Raw genomic sequence first — 18,751 nt, forward strand, 5'->3', positions numbered from 1 at the left:
TTGATTATTGTTATTAGAGGTGGAGAACAGTTTCTGTGCACAGCCAGGTGCTTCAGGAGCAATTCGTCACCCACCCGGGGGGGGGGGGGGGGGAGAGCTGTCCCTCTGTCCCTGCCGAGGTGGGAGCTCTCTGCAGCCTCGGGAGGGTCCGGGGCGGCTCCGGGCACGGCCGGATGGAGCCCGATCTGATGGGCAAGGGCAGGGTTTTGGCAGCAGCACAGCCGCAGGGCAGGGCTGCGACCTGAGCTGATCCCCACAGCCCCGGGGCAGCCCGGGGGGTAAGGGCAGCCCCAGCCCCACGGCAGGGTTCCAATCCCCGCCCCATGGCAGGGATCCATCTCCACGGCAGGCATCCATCCCACCCCACAGCAGGGATCCATCCCCACGGCAGGGATCCATTCCACCCCACGGCAAGGATCCATCCCACCCCACGACAGGGATCCAGCCCCACGACAGGGATCCAGCCCCAAGGCAGGGATCCATCCCACCCCACCCCACGGCAGGGATCCAGCCCCACGGCAGAGATCTATCCCCATGGCAGGGATCCAGCCCAGCCCCATGGCAGGGATCCACCTCCATCCCCACAGCAGGGATCCATCCCACCCCACAGCAGGGATCCATCCCCACGGCAGGGATCCATCCCCACGGCAGGGATCCCCCATCCCGGTGACGCCCCCGCAGCAGTTCGCGCCGTCCCGCGGCTGAGGGGCAGGGAGGGGACGCTGGGGAGCCCCCAGGGGCAGGCACAGGGTGCCGGTGTCCCGCGGGGCTGTTCCAGGCACGGCCGCAGCCCCGGGGCTCAGCTGGCAGCGCCGGGACGCGGCGGCAGCCGGTGCGGGCGGCGAGGGGGGGGCCCTAATGACGGTCCAGCTCAGCAAAGGTAGCAGAGCATGAAAGCAATTTCACACTTTATTAGACAATTCAGGTGCCAGCTGCACCAGCCTGGAGCGAGCGCTGCTGCTCACACCTCCCCTCCTGCTGCACAGTCCCAGGTTGGCTCAGCCCGTCCTCGGGCCACGCTGCTCCCGGCGGGCACACGGGGGTGGCCGGGGGCTCGGGCTGCTCCTCGTGGGCCACCCTGCTCTGCACATGGAACATTGCAGCACGGGCTGCCTCTGCTCGGAGCCAGCTCAGCCTGGGCATTGAAGGGAACTTGAGCTCCGTGACCAAAGCCACTTGGGCTGGCTGTGCCCTTCAGCCCAGGGCAGCCACCCTGCTCCTCCTGGCTCCCCTCTCTGACCCATTTCTCCCCATTCCCTTCTGCACCCCGTGGTGAGGGGATGGGTCCGGGATTGAGAGCCTGGGCTTCGGGTTTGCGGGGCGGCTGCTTTTTCTCACACTTCCCTGCCCCGGGGGTGCCCCAGCACAGCCGATGGCCACACGGACACCTGGGCACTCAGCCATCCTCCTGCCGTCCCGGGATCTCACCTGGGATGTGTTTTGTGTCCCCAGGGAGCGGCAGCCACGCGGAGCAAAGCCGGAGCCGCCCCGTCCTGGGCTGGCACCCGCGCCTTGGGGACACAGCCGCGCGCTGTCACACCCCGCGGGGTGGACAATATCCAAATGCCTGCACGTCCAGGATATGAATCAGCCCGGACAGGAGCGCAGCAGCCGCTCTGGGACAACCGGAGCTGTCCCGGAGGCTCCTCCGGCAGCCAGGCAGCGCCGCTGCCAGATTCCCCGCGGGCTGGCGGGCAGGTCACAAACAGCAGCGGCTGCCTGGCTCCGCTGTCACCTCCAGATCAGCCCCGGGCACGGCAAACCCCTGCCTGGCATTCATTTCCCGGCTGGCACGGCTGTTTCCCCGGTGCCAAGCCATGGCACGGTGGCACCGGGCCAGGGCCGTGCCTAACCTTGACCTGCCCTCCCGGGCAGCAGCCGGCCCTGCCCGGCTGTCCCCCGGTGCCCCCAGGCACAGGCATGTTCCACCGGGCCAGCCAGAGCATTCCTCCTGGGAGAGCCTGTCCTTGACGGGCTATTTAAAGGCACACTCGTGCCCTTTATCCCCCCTCATGTTTAGGCTGGAAGAGCCCCGTGCCCTCCCGTGACTCCATAGGGCACTTCCAGGCTCAGGGCAGCAGCAGCGCCGTGAGTTCGGGTGAATTCCTGGGAGAAGGGAAGGATGCACGTCCTGCAGTCAAGTGCCAGGCCCTGTCCTGGGGACAGACCCCCTGGGGAAAGGTCCCCTGGCCATCCAGGCTGGCAGCAGGACTGGGGGCGAGCCCAGTTCAGCACGTGGGATCCAAAGACTGGAGAAGCCACAGGAACTCATTTCCCTCTTCCTGGCAGCAACCGGCCGCTGCTGGATGTCCAGTCAAGCCCAGCAGGAAGGTCGGGGCCCAGGCAGCGGCAGCCTCAGCATTCCTTGTGCCACCATCACTTTTAACCCTCTAAAGGGTCTCAGGCGCCGAGGGCTGTGGGGCAGGACCTGCCCGACTGCTGCCACCGCCTGGCCCAGGGCTGACTGCCCGCGCACCCCACTGAGCCGGCAGGGAGGTGGCTCGGTAGGGAAACTCGACCTGATGTGGTTTGATTAGGGACGGAAAAATCCAGAGGAGCCATCTGCAGGGAGCTGGAGGTGTGAGCCCTGTGCCTGCAGGGCCTGGGCTGGGTGGGCAAGCACAGACACACAGCCTCTGCTCAATGACCCTCGTCCCCCATCCTACTCATTGTCCCTTTCTGAGGAACCCATCAGCCTTTCCCCAGGCCGGGAGCATCCCCAGGACACGTCCCCAGCTCGGGCACTGCTGTCCCCTCCCAGGTTTTGTGTAGCTGAGCATTACCTCGGGGCTTTCAGTGACAACCTGGGCAGAGGTGGCTGCACCCCAACCACCCCACAGGTACAAAGGAGTGGGGTGAGCCCCACTCTGTCCCAAACCAGACCCCAGCCCCACCCCAGGGCAGTGCCTGGGGGCTGTCCCCACCCGCCTGGCCCCTGCTCAGGGTTGGGTGAGGACAGGCCAGCCCTGCCCCGCTGCCCAGCCCGCAGCCACGGCCGCCCTGGGGCCCGCGGGGAGCCCGTGGGTGGCCGGGCGTGGGCAGGGCAGGGCAGTGCCCGGCGTGCCAGATCTCGCCGGCCGGCACGGGCACTTTTGATGTGGGCAGCTCCAGGAGCCCCGGGCAGCCGGGGCGACGCCAGCCGGGTGCCCCAGTGCCCGCGGCGGGTGAGGGATGGGCAGCGTGCCGTGCCAGTCCCGGGGGGCTCCCCAAGTCCCCTGTGGCACCGTGGTACGCCTGCCCACCTCAACCCCATCAGCATCTCCTAACAGTGCAGCCACGGGGAAGCTGAGGCACGGAGCTGGGATACCTCGGGAATTGTGGAGGGAGGCTGTCTCCATTCTCAAACCGAGCCTGAGGTCAGGACCAGCACGGATTGATTTTCCCAAAAACCCCTTCCGTGGGACCTGTGCCAACCCGCCGGGGATCTGTGCGGGTCGTAGGGGGACGGGGGGCCCCGGGAGTCGCGGCAGTGGCGATCTCCGTCCCCCTGAGCGGTGTGGGGTCCCCGGGCTGTGCCCCCGCAGCCCCGAAACCCCGCAGCCCCGAACCCGCCCCAGCGCTCCCAGTACGGGCCGAGCGGGCACTGGGAGCGGGTGCGGGGCGCCCTCTGGCGGCCGCAGCCCGGCCCTGCCACAGTGCGCTGCGCCCGAGGGCTCCGGTGCCCAGGTAGCCAAATTCTCAGGGGCCCAGGTACCCAGGTACCCAGGTAGCCAAATTCTCAGGGGCCCAGGTACCCAGGTAGCCAAATTCTAAGGTGCCCAGGTTCCCAGTTTCTCAGGAACTCAGGTGCTCAGTGCCCATCTGCCCAGTGCCCAAATGCCTAAAGTGCCCAAGCGCCCAGGTTCTTAGTGCCCAGGTGCTCAGTGCCCAGGTGTCCAAGTGCCCCATGCCTGGCTGAGGACCCCTCTGCAGCGCTGCACCTTTGCCGCTCAATCCCGCTCTCGCCAGGGACGACGTTGCCTCATCACCCCCAGGACACATTTGCCACTTGCAGGGATTCCAGCCAACCCGTGGATATCTGCAGCCGCCTGCCCTCACTCCCTGGTGCTGCTTTGCTGTGCGCCAACACCCACACGGGACCTGTCACCTCCTGCCAAAAGGCCAAGTGCCATCCTCGTGCTCACATCACCTGTCCCCCAGGTGCCTCCCACCACCTTCCCAGCCTCTCTCCAGCATCTCCTGTGAGGTGCCAAGCTGGCTGCTCCCATCCTGTGCCCTCGGTGTGGGCTGGCCACGCTCACACGGGCAGGCTCCAGCCCGCGGGGTCCTGCACGGGGACGGTCACCAGGTAGCTGGAGGGGACGTAGCCCCTCTGGCCGTTCACCTCCACCAGGCTCCACTCCGTGCTGCCCTTCTTGTCGTGGGGCTCCAGCACCAGCACGGGCTGCCCTGCCTGCAGGGTCACCTCCTGCGGGCTCCTGGCTGCGAAGGAGAAGCCGGCGACCACCTGTGGAAGGCAGGGGAGGAAGGAGGGAGGAAGCTGGGAGTTAAGGGGGGAAGGATGTGGCAGGACAGGTAATTCTCAGAGGGCAGCTCAGCAGTGCCGTGGATGGAGGGACTAGGGACACATTGAGGCCAGCTCTCCTGCCCTGTCCACCCTGGTGCCAGCAAGGAGGACACCTGGAAAAGCAGGTCCACCTTCCCACCCACACAAGGACTATAGCAGGGAGCTGGTGGGGCTGCTAGAAATGGCCCCGGGGATGTCCCCCACTCTCACCTGGAAGGTTGCGGTGAAGGTGGCCACCTGTGGCCTGGGAGCTTCAGGGAATTGATAGGAATGTCTCCTCCTCTCTGTGCCACTGTCTGGGGTCAGCAGGTCCATCCCAGGCTGCTGGACCTGTGGTGGGCTGTAGGGCTGGAGCTTTGCAGCAGGAACAAACCCTCGGGGACCTGCAGGACAGGGACACACAGAGGTCACAGGGCTCTGCTGCCTGGCACTTGCAGGACTGGCTGCAGGAGACAGGAATGACACTTTGGCTGCTGCCTGGCATGGCACAGCAGCCCTGCTCCAACTCGTCCATCACTAGGGGATATCCAGGAGAAATCCCAGCCAAAATAGGAATTCCATATATTTCTGTGTGCATGGCTTCTCCTTTCCCAGCCATGACACCTCACCAGTGCTCCCGTGGGGAATCAGTTAGGACACCTGAACCTCACAGCTGATGGCAAAGCTGAGGTGACCCTGGGCCAAGCACAGCCTGCAAAGGAGCACCCGGGAGACCACAGCCTGCTGTTCCATCCAGGATAAGGAAATGATTCAGGTGGATCTGGTGGCAGGGTGAGGAGAGGCTGCCCACAGGGCTCACAGTACCTCCAGCATCCACCAGCCACCTGCTCGTGTTGCCCTTGGTGTCGGCGCTCTGCAGCAGGGCCACGATCTGTCCCCTCAGCAAGGTCAGGTCCAAGTCTCTGCTGCCACTGATGTTGCTGGTCACCTGGTAAAGCTTGTCTGGGCCGTGCTTGCTCACGAGGGAAAGGACCTTCCTCTCCTCAGCAGGGGTCAGAGGCTGGTGAGACACAGGAGCATTCCGTGAGACACACGGGGTGCTGAGGCCCTCCAGGTACACCTGCTCTCCTTTCTGCAGGATCACATCCCAGGGACAGGTTCAGAGGAGAAACTCCTTCACACTCCCTGCTCCACCCCCAGCTTTGGAGATGAGTGGCCAGAACCAGCAGAGCTGAGCTGTTTCATTCCCAGCCAGGTGCTCTCAGGGGCTCGGGGGAAATACTGTGGCAACCCCCTGGGCCGCGTTCTGAGGCAGCCTCCCCAGCAAGGGCATTTTGTGCACTGGGAAGGCACAGTCCCATCTCCCTCTTGATCCAGGTGAGACGTGCCCTGCCCAGCCCCTACCTGTGCGCCAGGGCTCGGTGTGACGGTCTCAAAGGCCTGGCAGAAGGCACGGAGCTGAGCCCCCGACTGCTGCAGCGTGTCCTCCACCACCTTCCAGAAGCTGGGCAGGGCCATGTGCCCATGGGGCAGCTGTGGAGACACACTGGGATCAGGGAGGGCTTTGGGGAGGGGCAGAAGGGAAGCAGGAGGAAGAAAAGGGGTGAGAAAGCAAGAGGCCAGACCTGACCACTAAATCCACCTTGCACAGGGGATCAAAGGTGCTCCTCTCTGGCTTTGAGCTGCACTTTGTTCTCCTCCTGGTCCTGGCTCAGGCCAGGGCTGTGCTCCACCCCAGGGCTTTTGACAGCCCACACTCTCAGTATTTACAAACATCAGGCTCAGAGTCCCGAACAGTGAGGAGTTCTGGGACACATCTCCCAGGGGATGGGGTTGGGGAAGGCTTTTCCCCAGGCCAAGGAAGGAGCTGCCTTTCCCCTCCCTGCCCTCCTGGCACGGGGCTCTCAGGAGCCCTGAGTTCACACTGATCTCTCAGACAGCTGCACATCAATAAATTACCAGCAGAGTCCACAAACAGAAAGCAGGACAGTTTCTGACAGTGCAGAAGAGAAAACTCGGCTTTCCCCAGGCAGGAATGAAGTGAGATCCTTCCAGATGCTTCCAAATGTGTGTCTGCAAGGGCAGCTGGGCCACAGCAAACCCTGATGCCTGAGAGATCTCCCAAACCTGGAGAAAGCAGTCCTAGCTCACCTCATGTTCCTGAGGGGCCCCACTCACCCGCTCCAGCTCCTTTTCTGCATGGTGCAGAGCCTGGGCAGCCAAGTCCAGCTGCAGAGCGCTGAAGGAGCGCAGGATCTGCCCCAGGAGCTGCAGGGCCACCTGGTTGAAGTGGGGGAGCTCGGCCACCAGCAGGTCATTGATGGCCAGGTAGGTGTTCATGGCCGCCTCCTCGTCGTAGCTCACGCTGCCCATCTCGCTCTTCCTCTCCTGGATCTCCTCGTAGTCCAGCAGCTTGTCCAGGCGCTTCTTGACCAGCTGCTGCGGCCCCTCCAGCATGTCTGAGAGGCTGCAGAGGGGCTGCCACACCAGCCTGTCCACACGCTGCTTCTGCGAGGGGAGAGAGCCCCAAATGCCACGTGAGGCCCCCAGAGAGGAGCAGCTGCCAGCACAGGGACACGGGGGAAGAGGTTTGGGGGTCTTGGAGGGGCTGGTGTGGAGCGGGCAGCACCTGGGACACACACAGGATGCCAACCAACTCAAACCCTTGGGAGGGAGCAGTCGTTCCCTACACAATTCCAAGCTTGTGCTCCATGGAAACAGCAGGGCAGGACCCTTTCGTGGCTCAGAGCGGTCTCAGCTGAGTCTCTCCCCATTTCTCTCCCTATATCCCTGCCCAGAGCCCATTTAAGGGCCCCTCTGGCCCTGCCTTGGGGTGCTCTGCTCTGGTCCCCATCTCCCTGGATGCACATCAGACAGACACTGCAGCTCATCCCAGCCCCGGATGGGCTCAGGAGCTGTGCTGCTGCTGCTGTCGTGTCTCTGTCCCTGCCCTCCCTTGTCCCTGGAGCTGCTTCACGTGTCAGGGACTGCAGGTGGATCTTCTTACCCGCTCCTGGCTCTGCCTGCCAAGCTGGGCTCTGGGGGACTGTGGGGACACCGGGATGCCCTCAGCTCCCGGCTGTGCCCTGGCAAGAGGTGGGAGGGCTGCAGGAGATGTGCAGGGAAGGAGCACTCACAAACTCCGGGAAAACGGTGCCCTGGAGGAGCTGTGAGAGGCGGCGCTGCTGCTGGGCGGGTCCCTCGTCCATCTGCAGGTCCCAGCGGTGTGGGGTGGGCAGCAGGAACGCCTGCAAGGGAGGAAGCGGCACACTCCTTCCCTCCTTCCCAACAATCCTGTGCGGGCAGCCCTTGTCGATCTTTTCCTGCAGGGTCTTTCCAGCCCCGGATTTGCTGCTGAACCTTCGGCCCCTTCCCGAGGTTCTCCTGACCATGCTGTGTCTGGGGATTGCATGTTTTGCCAGCGCTCAGATTTTCATTTTCCTCAGATGCCCCGAGGGATTTCCATGAGAAAATCGTAGCAGCTGCTGACCCAGGTGATTTCAGAAGGGCAATTCGTTGTCAGGGCTGATCTGGGGAATATTTCTGTCTTACACACATTATTAAAGCCAGAATTCCCAGGCTGAACAACGCCCGGCCTTTTCAATCATTTAAGACCTTGAAATAATGATAAGTTTAAGGACAGATTATTCTCAAATGACACCAGCTCAGACAGTGTTGTCAAAGCCTCGGCTTTGCTTTAAACTCCCCTGGACCTGAGCAATCCTTGGATGTTGTGCAACTCCCTGCCACAACAGCTCAGCTGCAAATCCCTGAACATCCCCCAACAGCTCCTAGTTTCCAAAGGGCTTGAAAGCATTCCACAATCCCAAGGAACAGCTCCTGAGGGGCTGGGGCCAAGCCCTGGCCGGTGGGTCAAGGTTTTACCTCTAAATGGCCCAGGTAGGATGCCACGTTCTCCTTCAGCGTGGCCACACTGGATGCCACACACTGGAACTTCTCTTCCAGGTCGTCATACTCCTTGTCCTCAGTCTGTAAGGGAAGAGGCAGCTTGTCACCAGCATGGGCAGGGCTGATGGCCGTCACTGGGGGCTGAAACAGCAGCCCCGGGGCTCACGGGGCTGGGACAGGCGGGGCAGACCCTGGAGGGGCTCCATGACGCTGGAAAGGTGCAGGCAGCAACAAGGCTCTTGGTGTGGTCGTGGTGCTGGGGAACACTTTTCTTTACTTTTGGGGTGTCTTTCCTTTTGCTGGGGGGGTCCCAAGGATCCTGTAGGTCCTTTGGGGGCCAAAGTGTGTGGGCCTGATATTTCTGGGTCTGAGAGATTTTAGCCTGCTAGCAGCTACTGACTTTTTCCCAAGGAAAAATTACTCAAGAAAGTTTTTTCTCAAAATAATCTTTGCAAACAACTCTCCTTTCTCAAAACGATCTTTCTCCAAGTGGTGTTTTGCTGTTTCTTTGGTTTAACCCATGGGATCAGAGAGGTGTCGTTCCTATTCACCAACCATGTGAAGTCTGTATGGGAACACCTGATAAAAGGTAGTAAGAATCAGAAAATAAAGCTCTTTGCCTTCTGAAATATTTGGAGTCTTTCTTTCGTGTCCTACAGCGACAAAAGTGCTGCCCTGCAATGCTCTGGGGTGGGGAGTGTGTCCCTGCATCCCTGCTATCCCTCCGATCCTTGGGATGATGGAGGATCAGGAAAGGAGCACCAGCCACCCCAACCCACGCTGGCTCTGTGCTCCCCATTCTGCTACTGAGGCACTTCAGGAGCAGCGAAACGCCCCAGAAAGGAGCCAAGGAGGGGCAGCAGGTGAGGGCAGGGGGAGAGGGCTGCCCACCTTGGCCACGATGCCGGCCTCGTGCAGGAGCAGGCGGCTGAGGCGCGTGGTTTTCTTGGCGATGGAGTGCGTGTTGAGGCGCGCCAGGCGGTCCCGCAGCGTCAGGTGCTCGGCCTTGTTGTATTTGGTGGCTGCCTCAGGGGTGGCAGGACACAAAATAGAGGAGAAAAAAAGATCAGAAGAGGAAGGAATAGGGGGGAAAACGTCAGGAAGGAATAAGGGGAAAAAAGATCAGGAGAGGCGGGTTCGTGGCTGAGCAGGCAATGAAGGTGAGCAGCACAAGGGGCTGATCGACAGGATAAGCCACATCAAAGAAGGAAAGGAGTAGGAAAAGCAAAAAGAAGGGTGAGCTCCCATCTATGGGGGGCCTGATTTCTCCCATGCCTAGGGCAGGACTGTTATTCCCTGCTGCCCAGCCCCAGGAATGTGGACAGACTGGTTTTGTCCTCAGCCCCCCATGCCACCCTGCTCCTGCAGCCTTCGGGTCTTGCCCAGGGTGGTGTTTACAGGAGCAGAGCAGTTCCAGGAGCTGCCTGCACAGAGTCTGCAGCTCCACCAGGCGGGATTAAGTGGAGGGCAAGAGAGCTTTGAAGTGATTTAAGTGGGAATTGGGGCCCAGGAGACCACTGGGGTTGGGCTGGGTGCTGTGCGCTGCCCTTACACCGAGCCCCCGGGCACTCACCCACTTCCCGGCGCCGTTTGTACTCGTTGATGTTGGCATTGACCTGGGCCATGGCACGGGCCGCTGCCTGCAGGGCTGAGTGGGCACTGGTACTGCTCGGGGTGTTCTCCAGGATCTTCCCCAGCAGCAGAGGGTATTTGGTGACCCTCTGCACGGGCATCACCAGGAAGAAGCTGAGGTCTGACGCTCCCGTGTGAGGCCTGATGGAGAGGGGAATTGCTGTGCAGGGCTGCCTTCCTCCACAGCTTCTCTGGGAGTGTTTTTCGGGGGAGAGCAGCCCAGATGTTGTGGGGCATTTCTGGCTGGGAACCCCTGTTCCTCTGGCTGTGAAGCCCTGGCCCGTGCCAGCCCCGAGGGCAGTGCCAGCCCTGGGGGGGTGTCCTGCCTCCCTGTGCTTGTCCAGCCCTGGGATCAGAGCTGGCTCTGTGGGCAGCAGAGATGGAGGGTGTTGGCCGAATGTCTCCCTTCCCACCCACAGGGACCGCATCTCTCTTTTGGGAATCACGTCACCTGTGCCCTAAGCAGCAAATCCCAGGAGCTCCTCCGCTGCCACTCCTGCTTCTCCTGCCTCTGACAGTGTTTGTGACCCCCCTGATGGTTCATGTCCCCCAGGGCCAGCCTGTGTCTCTCTGGTCAACCTGGGGATCAGGGAGGCAGCAGCTGTGGATGTCACCCATCCCTTACTCTGGGATCCATCATAAAAGATTATGAACCAAGGGTCCAGGACAGGCTGCCAGGGATTACACCAGGAAATGCCACAAAGGTGGTGGCCATGATATGACACCCGGCCTGGTGACACAGATCCACGCAGGCAGCTTGTCCAGAGAGGAGAAGGACAAAGCCAGGATGTGAAACAGGGACAGGGAGGTGGTGGCTCAGCAGCAGGCACCTACACGGTGGCATTCAGGGTGTCCAGGATCTCCTCCTGCAGCCGGGGGTCCCTGCGGTAGCTCTCCACCAGCTGCAGGGCGTGGTCGTAGCTGGCACAGTAGGTCTTGTAGACAGTCTCCATCTCCTCCTTGAACTCCTGGAACAGGGTGCCTGGGGAAGGAGAGTGGGGCTGGAGAGGAGGCTGCTTTCCCACGGGCTCAGGGAAGGCAGGGGTTTGTCCCCAGCCTGCTGGAAGTGCAGCAATGCCAAGTGTGCCAGGGCAGGGCTCTATCCCGCAGGCACCCTGCTAAGCCGGGCCTGGTGCTGTCCCCATCACTGTCTGCAGGCTGAGCAGGAGCAGGAGGGGTCAGGGCAGGGGGCTGGGCTGGCACACCCCCCCACACGGGTGGGCACTTTGGCACTGCACCACTTACTGATGCAGAGCAGCTGCTCCTGCCCCAGGCCGGCCGTGGCCTCCAGACCCTTCAGAAACCTTCTGGAGACATGCAGGATGTCGTCGGTGTTAGAGAAGAGTCCTTCCAGGTCCAGCTCAGGCAGCTGAAGGGAACAAAGATGCCCCAGGCTAAGCCAAATAGAACAGAGGTGGAGCAGGTGCTTTAGAGGCACTCCAGCTGCCCTTCTCTCTGCCCCGTGGGACACCCCTGGAGCTGGAGCCACGCTCTGCTTTGGGAGGCTTTGAGAATGCTGAGACCTGTCTGGGCTCCCAATAGGACAGGGTTAAAGTCAGTAAAAGTGCCTGCACTGGGCCAGACCCAATGTGCATCCAACCCCAGGCCTTGGCTGGCGAGGGGGAGCACAGGAAGGTGGCAGGAGCACCTGTGCTGATTTGGGCATCTCAGAGCTCTGGACAGATTCACCCTGCAGTCCCCAGCCCCCGGGGAAGGGGGAGGTGCCCCGTGTCACCTGCTTCTCCTGGAGATGTGCCCGGATATCCGACACGCACAGCTGGATGTTGTGCACGTAGCTGGCCTCGGTGGTGATGAGCTCCTCCACGGCCAGGCGCTGGCTCAGCTCCATCCTGTCACAGGGCATCTCCTCGTACACAGCCTCTTCAGCCTCAGCTGCGTCCTCAGGGTCGGGCTCTGCGCTCGCCATCTCAGCAGGGCACTGCAGGGATGGCAAAGGCAGCCCTGGGACTGCTGCTCTGGTGCCCAACCCAGCTCAGTGCCCGTGCTCCCTCCCCAGTGCCTGGGGCACCCCACAGCACAACCCCAGGGGACACTCAACCCATCTGCATTTACAAGCACACTCCAACGCCCAGAAGTGCTGCCAGGCAGGAGCGGGCTGGCTGCAGACACCCACGTGTGGCAGGCAGGGACTTGCCACACGCACATGTGGGGCTGGGGTGCAGGCAAGGGGGCCCCCAGGTGCCAGCAGCTGCCACCCAGCACTGGGACAGCGCAGGGACCTGTCCCCATGGGCAGAGCAGGGTTTGCCACCTCCACTGCAGCTCCTGGCTGCCAGGGCCAGTTGTTCCCTCCCTGCCTTGGCTGTCGGCGCCTGGCACCTTGCCTGGCATTCAAGGGTCCTGTTCAAAATACAAAGAGTGGCTCTGCAGTGCTGGAACAAGAGATGTTTCTGTGACAGCAAGAGCTGCTTTAAAAGCCACTGGGACGAGGGGAGAAGTGGGCAGAGCTGCTGCTGCCTCTGCCAGACGCGCTGGCGGCCCCTGGTACGCAATGCCAGGGCCCTGCGTGGCACGGCGTGCTCCCTTCTCCCCTCTGCCGTGGAAAATCCCAGCTGATTCCTGATGTTTTCTTCTCAGGAAACACACTGTGCTCTAACCGATACCAGGGAGGATGAGCAGCATCACAAACAGTGCAGGAAGGCCTTGAGAGAGACAGGTGTGGCACAGCCCACACGGGCACAGGCACAGCTGGGCTGGATCCAGACCCCGGCCGGGGCAGGAATGCTGCCAGGCCTCCTGCCTGCCTGCGGAGGAGGAGAGGAGCAAAGGCAAGGCAGAGGTGGCCTGGCAGGATAAAAAACAGATGGCACAAGCAGCAGCAGCAGCGCAGACTTTGCCCTGCCCTACCTGCCCAGCTCCACAGCCAGACTGCAGCAGGCCAGGTGCCCACCCCGGAGGCTGCAGCCCCTCTCCCTGTCCCCACCGGGTCCAGCTAACAAGTGGCTGAAGCAGCTCCGAGTCATGGGCAGGGCCGAGGTCTCCTCGTGGCACATGCCCACCGCTGTGCTGGCGGAGAGCTGGGCTTGGCACAGCAGCAACGTGAGATGGCATCGGACCTCCACGTGCCCCACAGGGCTGTGTCACCCTGCCAGGTGTCAGCCCTCCCCTCCGCGATTTGGCTGCCTCCCCTGCCTGTGAGATGGCATTGGCTGCGATGGGACACGGGGAGGAGGAGACTTTTCCGCACCCCTCTGGGTGCTTCCGGGGTGTCCAGGCAGAAGGATTCCCATCAAGGACTCTTGGGCAAACCCAGTGTCCTCTGCCTGGGGTGACAGCAAAACCCCAAATCAGTGCAGGTAGGTGGCAAGCCCCGATCTGAGACACCCCCCCGAGCCCTGGAGGGGTGCCCTGCAGCTCAGGACATGCCAATATTGGGGTGTCCCTGGTCCCTGCAGCAGCATCCCCCGAGCACTGAGCTGCTCTGGGGGGTTTCCCCAGGCTGCGGAAACCTCGCTGCCTCCCCCTCACCCCCCTGGCCTGAGACCTCAGTGGGACAAGGGGACAGTGCAAAACTGAACCGCGGCATTTCTGGGCAGCGTTGGAGCAGGCAGACAGCGCAGGAGCAGGTTTCGCTTTCCCAGCCCCCCTCCTGCCCGGCAGCTTCCCGCATTTGAGCTGTCGCCGCTGCCTCAGAGGCTACCGGCATCCCTGTCCATAACGGGGGGCTCCGGGTATCCCTGTCCATAACGGGGAGGCTCCAGGCAATCCGGTCCCCAAGGGGGGCTCCGGTTGTCCCTGTCCCCAAGGGGGTCTCCGGGTATCCCTGGCCATAACGGGGGGCTCCAGGCAATCCTGTCGCCAAGGAGGGCTCCGGTTGTCCCTGTCCCCACGGGGGGCTCCGCGCATCCCTGTCCGTAACGCGGAGACCGGCCCGGCCCTCCCCGACACCCGCGCACGGGGGTCGCCGGCTCCGGCCCCGCAGCTCCCACCGCGCCCCAGGAGCGTCACCCCCGCTCCTCAGCCAGCCCAGCTCCACCTCAGCCCCCCGAAACCCCCGGCCCCGGCTCTCACCTGCGCAGCGGGCGGGGTTGCGCAGGTCGCCGTGCCCGGCCGCGCTGCCGCTCCCGCGGGCGGTGACACCGCAGCCGCACCGGGCGGGCACGGCGGGATCCCGGGCAGGGGATGATCCCGAGCAGGGGATGATCCCGAGCAGGGGGATGACCCCGAGCAGGGCTGATCCCGCTCAGGGGGGGCCCGGTCCCGCCGGTCCCGGCCCGCGGCAGCCGCAGCCGCTCGGTGGCAGCGGAGCGGGGCGGTCCCTGCGCACGCCCGGCGGGCGGGGGAGGCTGGCGGCCGGCCCGGCTGGCACCGGCTGGCCCCGAGAGCACCGCCCCCGCCGCCACCGGCACCGGCACCGGGACGGGCTCCCATCCGCCAGAACAGCCCGTCTGTGTCGGCCCCCGGTGCCGCCCTCCCTGGGACCCCCGTCCATCCCACCCCCGGTGCGCTGTGCCGGCAGGAGGGCAGGGACACACCGGGAGAGAGAGGACACACCTGCAGGGACACACCGGGAGGGCAGGGGACACCGGCAGGGCAGGGGACACACCGGCAGGGACACACCGGGAGAGAGGGGACACACCTGCAAGGACACACCGGGAGGGCAGAGACACACCGGCAGGGCAGGGACACACCGGGAGAGCCGGGACACACCTGCAGGGACACACCGGGAGGGCAGGGGACACACCGGGAGAGCAGGGGACACACCAGGAGATCAGGGGACACACCGGGAGAATAGGGGACACACCGCCTGGCCCTTGCCACGAATAACAAGGACAGGTTCCCCCACATCTCCCGGGCATTGCTGTGGCTCCGATGCGCAGCCCCGGGGATGCCCTGGTGGTCCCACAGCCCACCCGCACCCGCACAGGGTTCCCGCCGTGCTGTGCCAAGGTCAGGCCCTGTGTCACACACACAAATGTGTCCCCAGCATTGCCCCGCTGCTCTGCCGTGCCTTACCAGCTGCTCGGCCTCGGGAAAAGGGGCAGCGAAAACAGAAATGAAAATATAACCGAGGAAGCTGTTGCCAAGATTAGGGCATGGGGAACCAGCGGCTCCTTGGCATGAAGTTGGTTTTTTTTCTTTTATTTTGCTTGGTGAGGTGTTTGCGTCCCTATAAACAAGCCATTGAGAAGAGAGAGGCTGAGAGGCTGTTCCCTTGTCCTGACCACAGGGAGGGGATGGCAGCACCGGGCTTTTTTCCAGGCTGACACACAGTGTGCAGAAAGTGTCACTGTGAAAAGGACTCTTGACTTTTTAAGTGACTCATGCGGGACAAGGCAGTGTCTGTGACTGGATCCAAAATTCCTCACGGGCCAGGACAAGCTCCCTGGCACTTCCAGCCCTTCCCTCTGGGCCCCTTTGGGGGACTCTTTCTGATATGGGCAGCACAGGGACCCACAAGCACCTGCTCCACTGGTGTCCAGCCAGTGCTGGTGCCACAAAGGCCATCCTGTCCCCCTGCCTGCATCCCATCCTGCCCACGGAGAGCTTGGGTGCAGATCTTGGGGCCCCAAGTGAAGACCATGACACTGGCTGGGGTAAAGCCCCCCCCGGAATGACCGGGAGGGTCATTCCCAGGCTGGTGTGTGCCACATGGCAGTGACATGGTCACAGGAGGGACCCACACATGGCTGGGCAGAGAGGCCATGAGCTGGCCTTGGGCACACAGATGTCCTTCCTCCCTTGCAGGTGGCAGCAGTCCTTGCCCAGGTGCTTTTTGAAGCAGCAAGAATCCCTCTGGGCTGGCATTGCTCTGATGCCAGGAGCTCTCAGCTCCATCCTTGGGGAGGAACTTTTACCGCCACGTCCTACAAAGCATCAGGACACATCACAGCTGCTTTGGTCCCCGTCAGCACGTTGTGGGTGACGCAGGACAGGAACCACGAGGGAATCCCGGCGGGGCAGAGCTCCCTCCTCCCCCAGCCCTTCATCCCATCAGGCAGGACCAACACCCCCAGCCCCTCCCCGGCCAGCTCACACCTCGGGTGTTCCCCCGGCATATTTCCCGTTCCAGTCCGGTTTTTCAGAGGCTGGATAGCCTGACTCCAGCGAGTTCCTTGCAGGATGGGCTTGTCCTCCTTCCTGACAGCTCCTTCCCTCAGCACACGCTGTTTCCTTCCTGCCCTGCTGCTGGCACCGCACACCTCCCGAGCAGCCCTGGGCTGGGGCTGCGGCTCCTCTCGCCTCACCTGGCTGGCTCAGGGAGCCCCGGGAGCGGTGTGACAGCGCTGTCACCGCTCCAGGGCTCCCCGGGAGTTGTGACAGTGGGCTGGCTGCCCTGGCCCGGCTCTCCTTACACCGGGAAAACAAACAGGCGCCGGCTGGTCGAGCACAAGTGTTTGTGTCCCAGGGTTGTGCTGGGGTGAAGCCAAGCAGGGTGGGCTGTGCCCTGGCACCCAGCTGGGTGTGCTCCCACCCTGCCAACACAAACCTGGCCGGCTGTGGCAGGGAGTGGGATCTCCCGTGGGATCACGTGTGGGACCGTGCAGGGAGGCGGGACTGGCTTCTCTTGCAGCGGAGCCAGCTCTGTGCAACCCCATTGCAAAACTTCTCACAGAGCAGGGGTGAGCCACCTGCACAGCATTGCCCAGCCCTCTCCACACCCCCTGCCACGGCAGGAGCGCTCTGCCAGCCCTCCTCTGGCAGCGTTTAAGAAAAAAACCCAACCCCGTGAGGCTGGCGGGACTCGATCCCCTGTGACACTCCTTGTGTGACGAGCACAGCCTCAGCCCAGGGGCTGATGATGGTGCTGTGTTCTGGCTCGAAACAGGACGTGGTGAAAGCCTCGGGGAGAGGGAGGTGGGTGGGAGGCAGAAGGCATCACCTCACCCTGGGCAGGGGTTATTTCCACCCTACACCTCACCCCGACCTTGCTGGCTCCTGCAAAGCCTCTTGCTGTTTTGCCTCTTCCCGGCTACTCCAAACATCAACGCTCAGGATATCGGGATGAAAGCTAAAGCCATCAGGGGGCTCTCTGGGAACGCTCCAGACAAGCTTTGAATTAAACGGGCCTTGCTCAGAAAATAAACACAGCTCCCAGCCATGCCAAGCACGACAGTTCAGGCTCTGCCTAATAACAGCAGGCGGGGGGCTCGTCTCCCAGCAGCAGGCTTGTACAGGAAAGTTACATTTCCTCTATTTAATCTCGTCCATTTTTACTGTTCTTTGGATTTCTTTCCCAACTAGAAAGGACCTGGTGACCGCGGGATGGAAAGGAAAACACGGGGAGAAAAACAGCAGCTCAAGAATGTGCTCCCAGGTGCGTCCTAATCACCAAACTTCCTCCCACACAGCAGGGCTTGGAAGTGGACTTTGCCTGCCTTCCCACTGCCTGCGTGTGCTGTGCAGCTCCAGCCACTGGGAAGGAGGAAAAAGCCTGTGAAATTAAAGGTTTTCATCCTGCTGAGCTTGCCACCAGCATGAGCAGCTCCTGAAAAAACACAGGGGTGTCGTTCCTTCCTCTTCCTTCTTCCCTTCCCAGCTAATGTGCTTAAGAGGGAAGGAGGGCTGTGCCTGCCTGCTGGGGATAATCCCATGCAGGTACTCGGCCAGGGCTCCCAGGCAGGTGGAAATGGAGCTGCAGGCTCCAGCCACATGCCCGCCCCACGAGGCAGAGCACAGCCTAAAAATAAGCAGATAGGATTTGATCTAGGCAGAATAAGTGAAGAGTCAGCTCTTTATTTCCAAGAGGGTTATTTATGGGCCTCGCAGAGGCCTCCTTCATGGAGGAGGCTTCAGCCCCTCTTGGCCTCTTTGAGGCTGCAGCAGCACAAACCTCCTGGATCCATGTTTTTGTAGTTGAATTTTCACATCCACCAGCCTCTGTGGCCCTTCTGTCTCCACTCTGCTGCCCTGCCTTGCTTTTCCTACCACAAGAGCTCCATTTCTCTCCCAAGGCTGGTGACTCTGGGCCTTTCACCCGTTTGTCACAAATCCCTGTAGCCAGCTGAGCCAGCTGGGGGTGACAACAGCTCGAAGAGAGAGCCAGAGGCTGGTGTGAGGGCACTGAATTCTGAGATACTCGTATTTCTGCCCTGACAGAGGATCCTGCTCTCTCAGGACCAGCACGGAGAATGCAGAGGTGTGCACAATCCATGGGCACCTGAGCTGGAATGCAGATAGACGTGTCTGCAGCATCCTGCAGCTCTGGGAGGAAGGACAGATGTGTCCAGGCCCCGACAGGACCACCCACACCCTGTCACACACCCTGCCCAAAGGGGGACCCCACTGAGCCCCTTCTGCCTGCAGCAAGGAGGTGACGAGACCTGAGAAAAGTGAGAAGAGTTCAGAAAATTCTGGTGGTTTCTGCTGCTTACTCATTTCCACCGATCCAATACCCATCTCCCCCCTGCCTGACTTTGTGGGATTTCTGCTCCTGCCACGTCATCACCACCACCCACCCACCCAAGGAGCTGGAACTCCACGTGAGCTCCTCCTCCTCCTCCTCCTCCCTGTGGGCACCCCGGGTACCCCCTGGTGCTGCCACTCTCCTGAGCAAGGTGAGGGTGTGAGAAGCCCAGGGGAGGCACATCCCCTCGAGAGTCACCTTCTCCTTTGGGATCAGACACCTCTGGAGTCCCCCCAGCCCCTCCAGGCAAATCCCTGCAGGAGCTGCTGTTCTGGAGCCGCAGCAGGAGCTGCTGCCTGCGCAGGAGGAGCTGCAGAGGCTGAACTTCTCTTGCTTCAGAGAGAAATGAGGGGTGGCAGGGAGGCGAGGGCCCCTTGAAGCTGCCGGGCCACTCCC

General features: G+C 62.3%; 1 protein-coding gene and 1 long non-coding RNA gene across 3 annotated transcripts; one reads left to right on the forward strand and one right to left on the reverse strand.

Moving 5' to 3' along the window:
• Nucleotides 1-891: 891 nt before the first annotated feature.
• Nucleotides 892-14,240, reverse strand: ARHGEF37 (Rho guanine nucleotide exchange factor 37). 2 transcript variants are annotated; one of them, XM_066196997.1, is made up of 14 exons: nt 14,020-14,178; nt 12,856-13,271; nt 11,724-11,927; nt 11,234-11,357; nt 10,823-10,970; nt 9,930-10,129; nt 9,248-9,378; nt 8,333-8,437; nt 7,585-7,695; nt 6,626-6,955; nt 5,852-5,980; nt 5,312-5,507; nt 4,718-4,890; nt 892-4,447 (listed from the first exon to the last, which is right to left on the reverse strand). In XM_066196997.1, exons 2-14 carry the CDS (start codon nt 13,057-13,059, stop codon nt 4,238-4,240), a joined length of 2,265 nt encoding a protein of 754 aa, XP_066053094.1. In that variant the 5' UTR covers nt 13,060-13,271; nt 14,020-14,178; the 3' UTR covers nt 892-4,237. The 2 variants fall into 2 exon arrangements, with proteins under 2 accessions (XP_066053094.1, XP_066053093.1); XM_066196996.1 differs by lacking the exon at nt 12,856-13,271 and having other exon boundaries at nt 14,020-14,240.
• LOC136297224 (uncharacterized) lies at nt 13,203-18,394 on the forward strand. The gene is made up of 3 exons (XR_010723109.1): nt 13,203-13,304; nt 17,194-17,266; nt 18,049-18,394. It is a non-coding gene; the product is annotated as an uncharacterized lncRNA (long non-coding RNA).
• The last annotated feature ends 357 nt before the right edge of the window (nt 18,395-18,751 follow it).

Source organism: Chamaea fasciata, unplaced genomic scaffold, assembly GCF_029207755.1.
Source record: "Chamaea fasciata isolate MVZ Bird 193981 ecotype frontalis unplaced genomic scaffold, bChaFas1.0.hap1 SCAF_15, whole genome shotgun sequence".
Classification (NCBI taxonomy): Eukaryota; Metazoa; Chordata; class Aves; order Passeriformes; family Sylviidae; genus Chamaea; species Chamaea fasciata.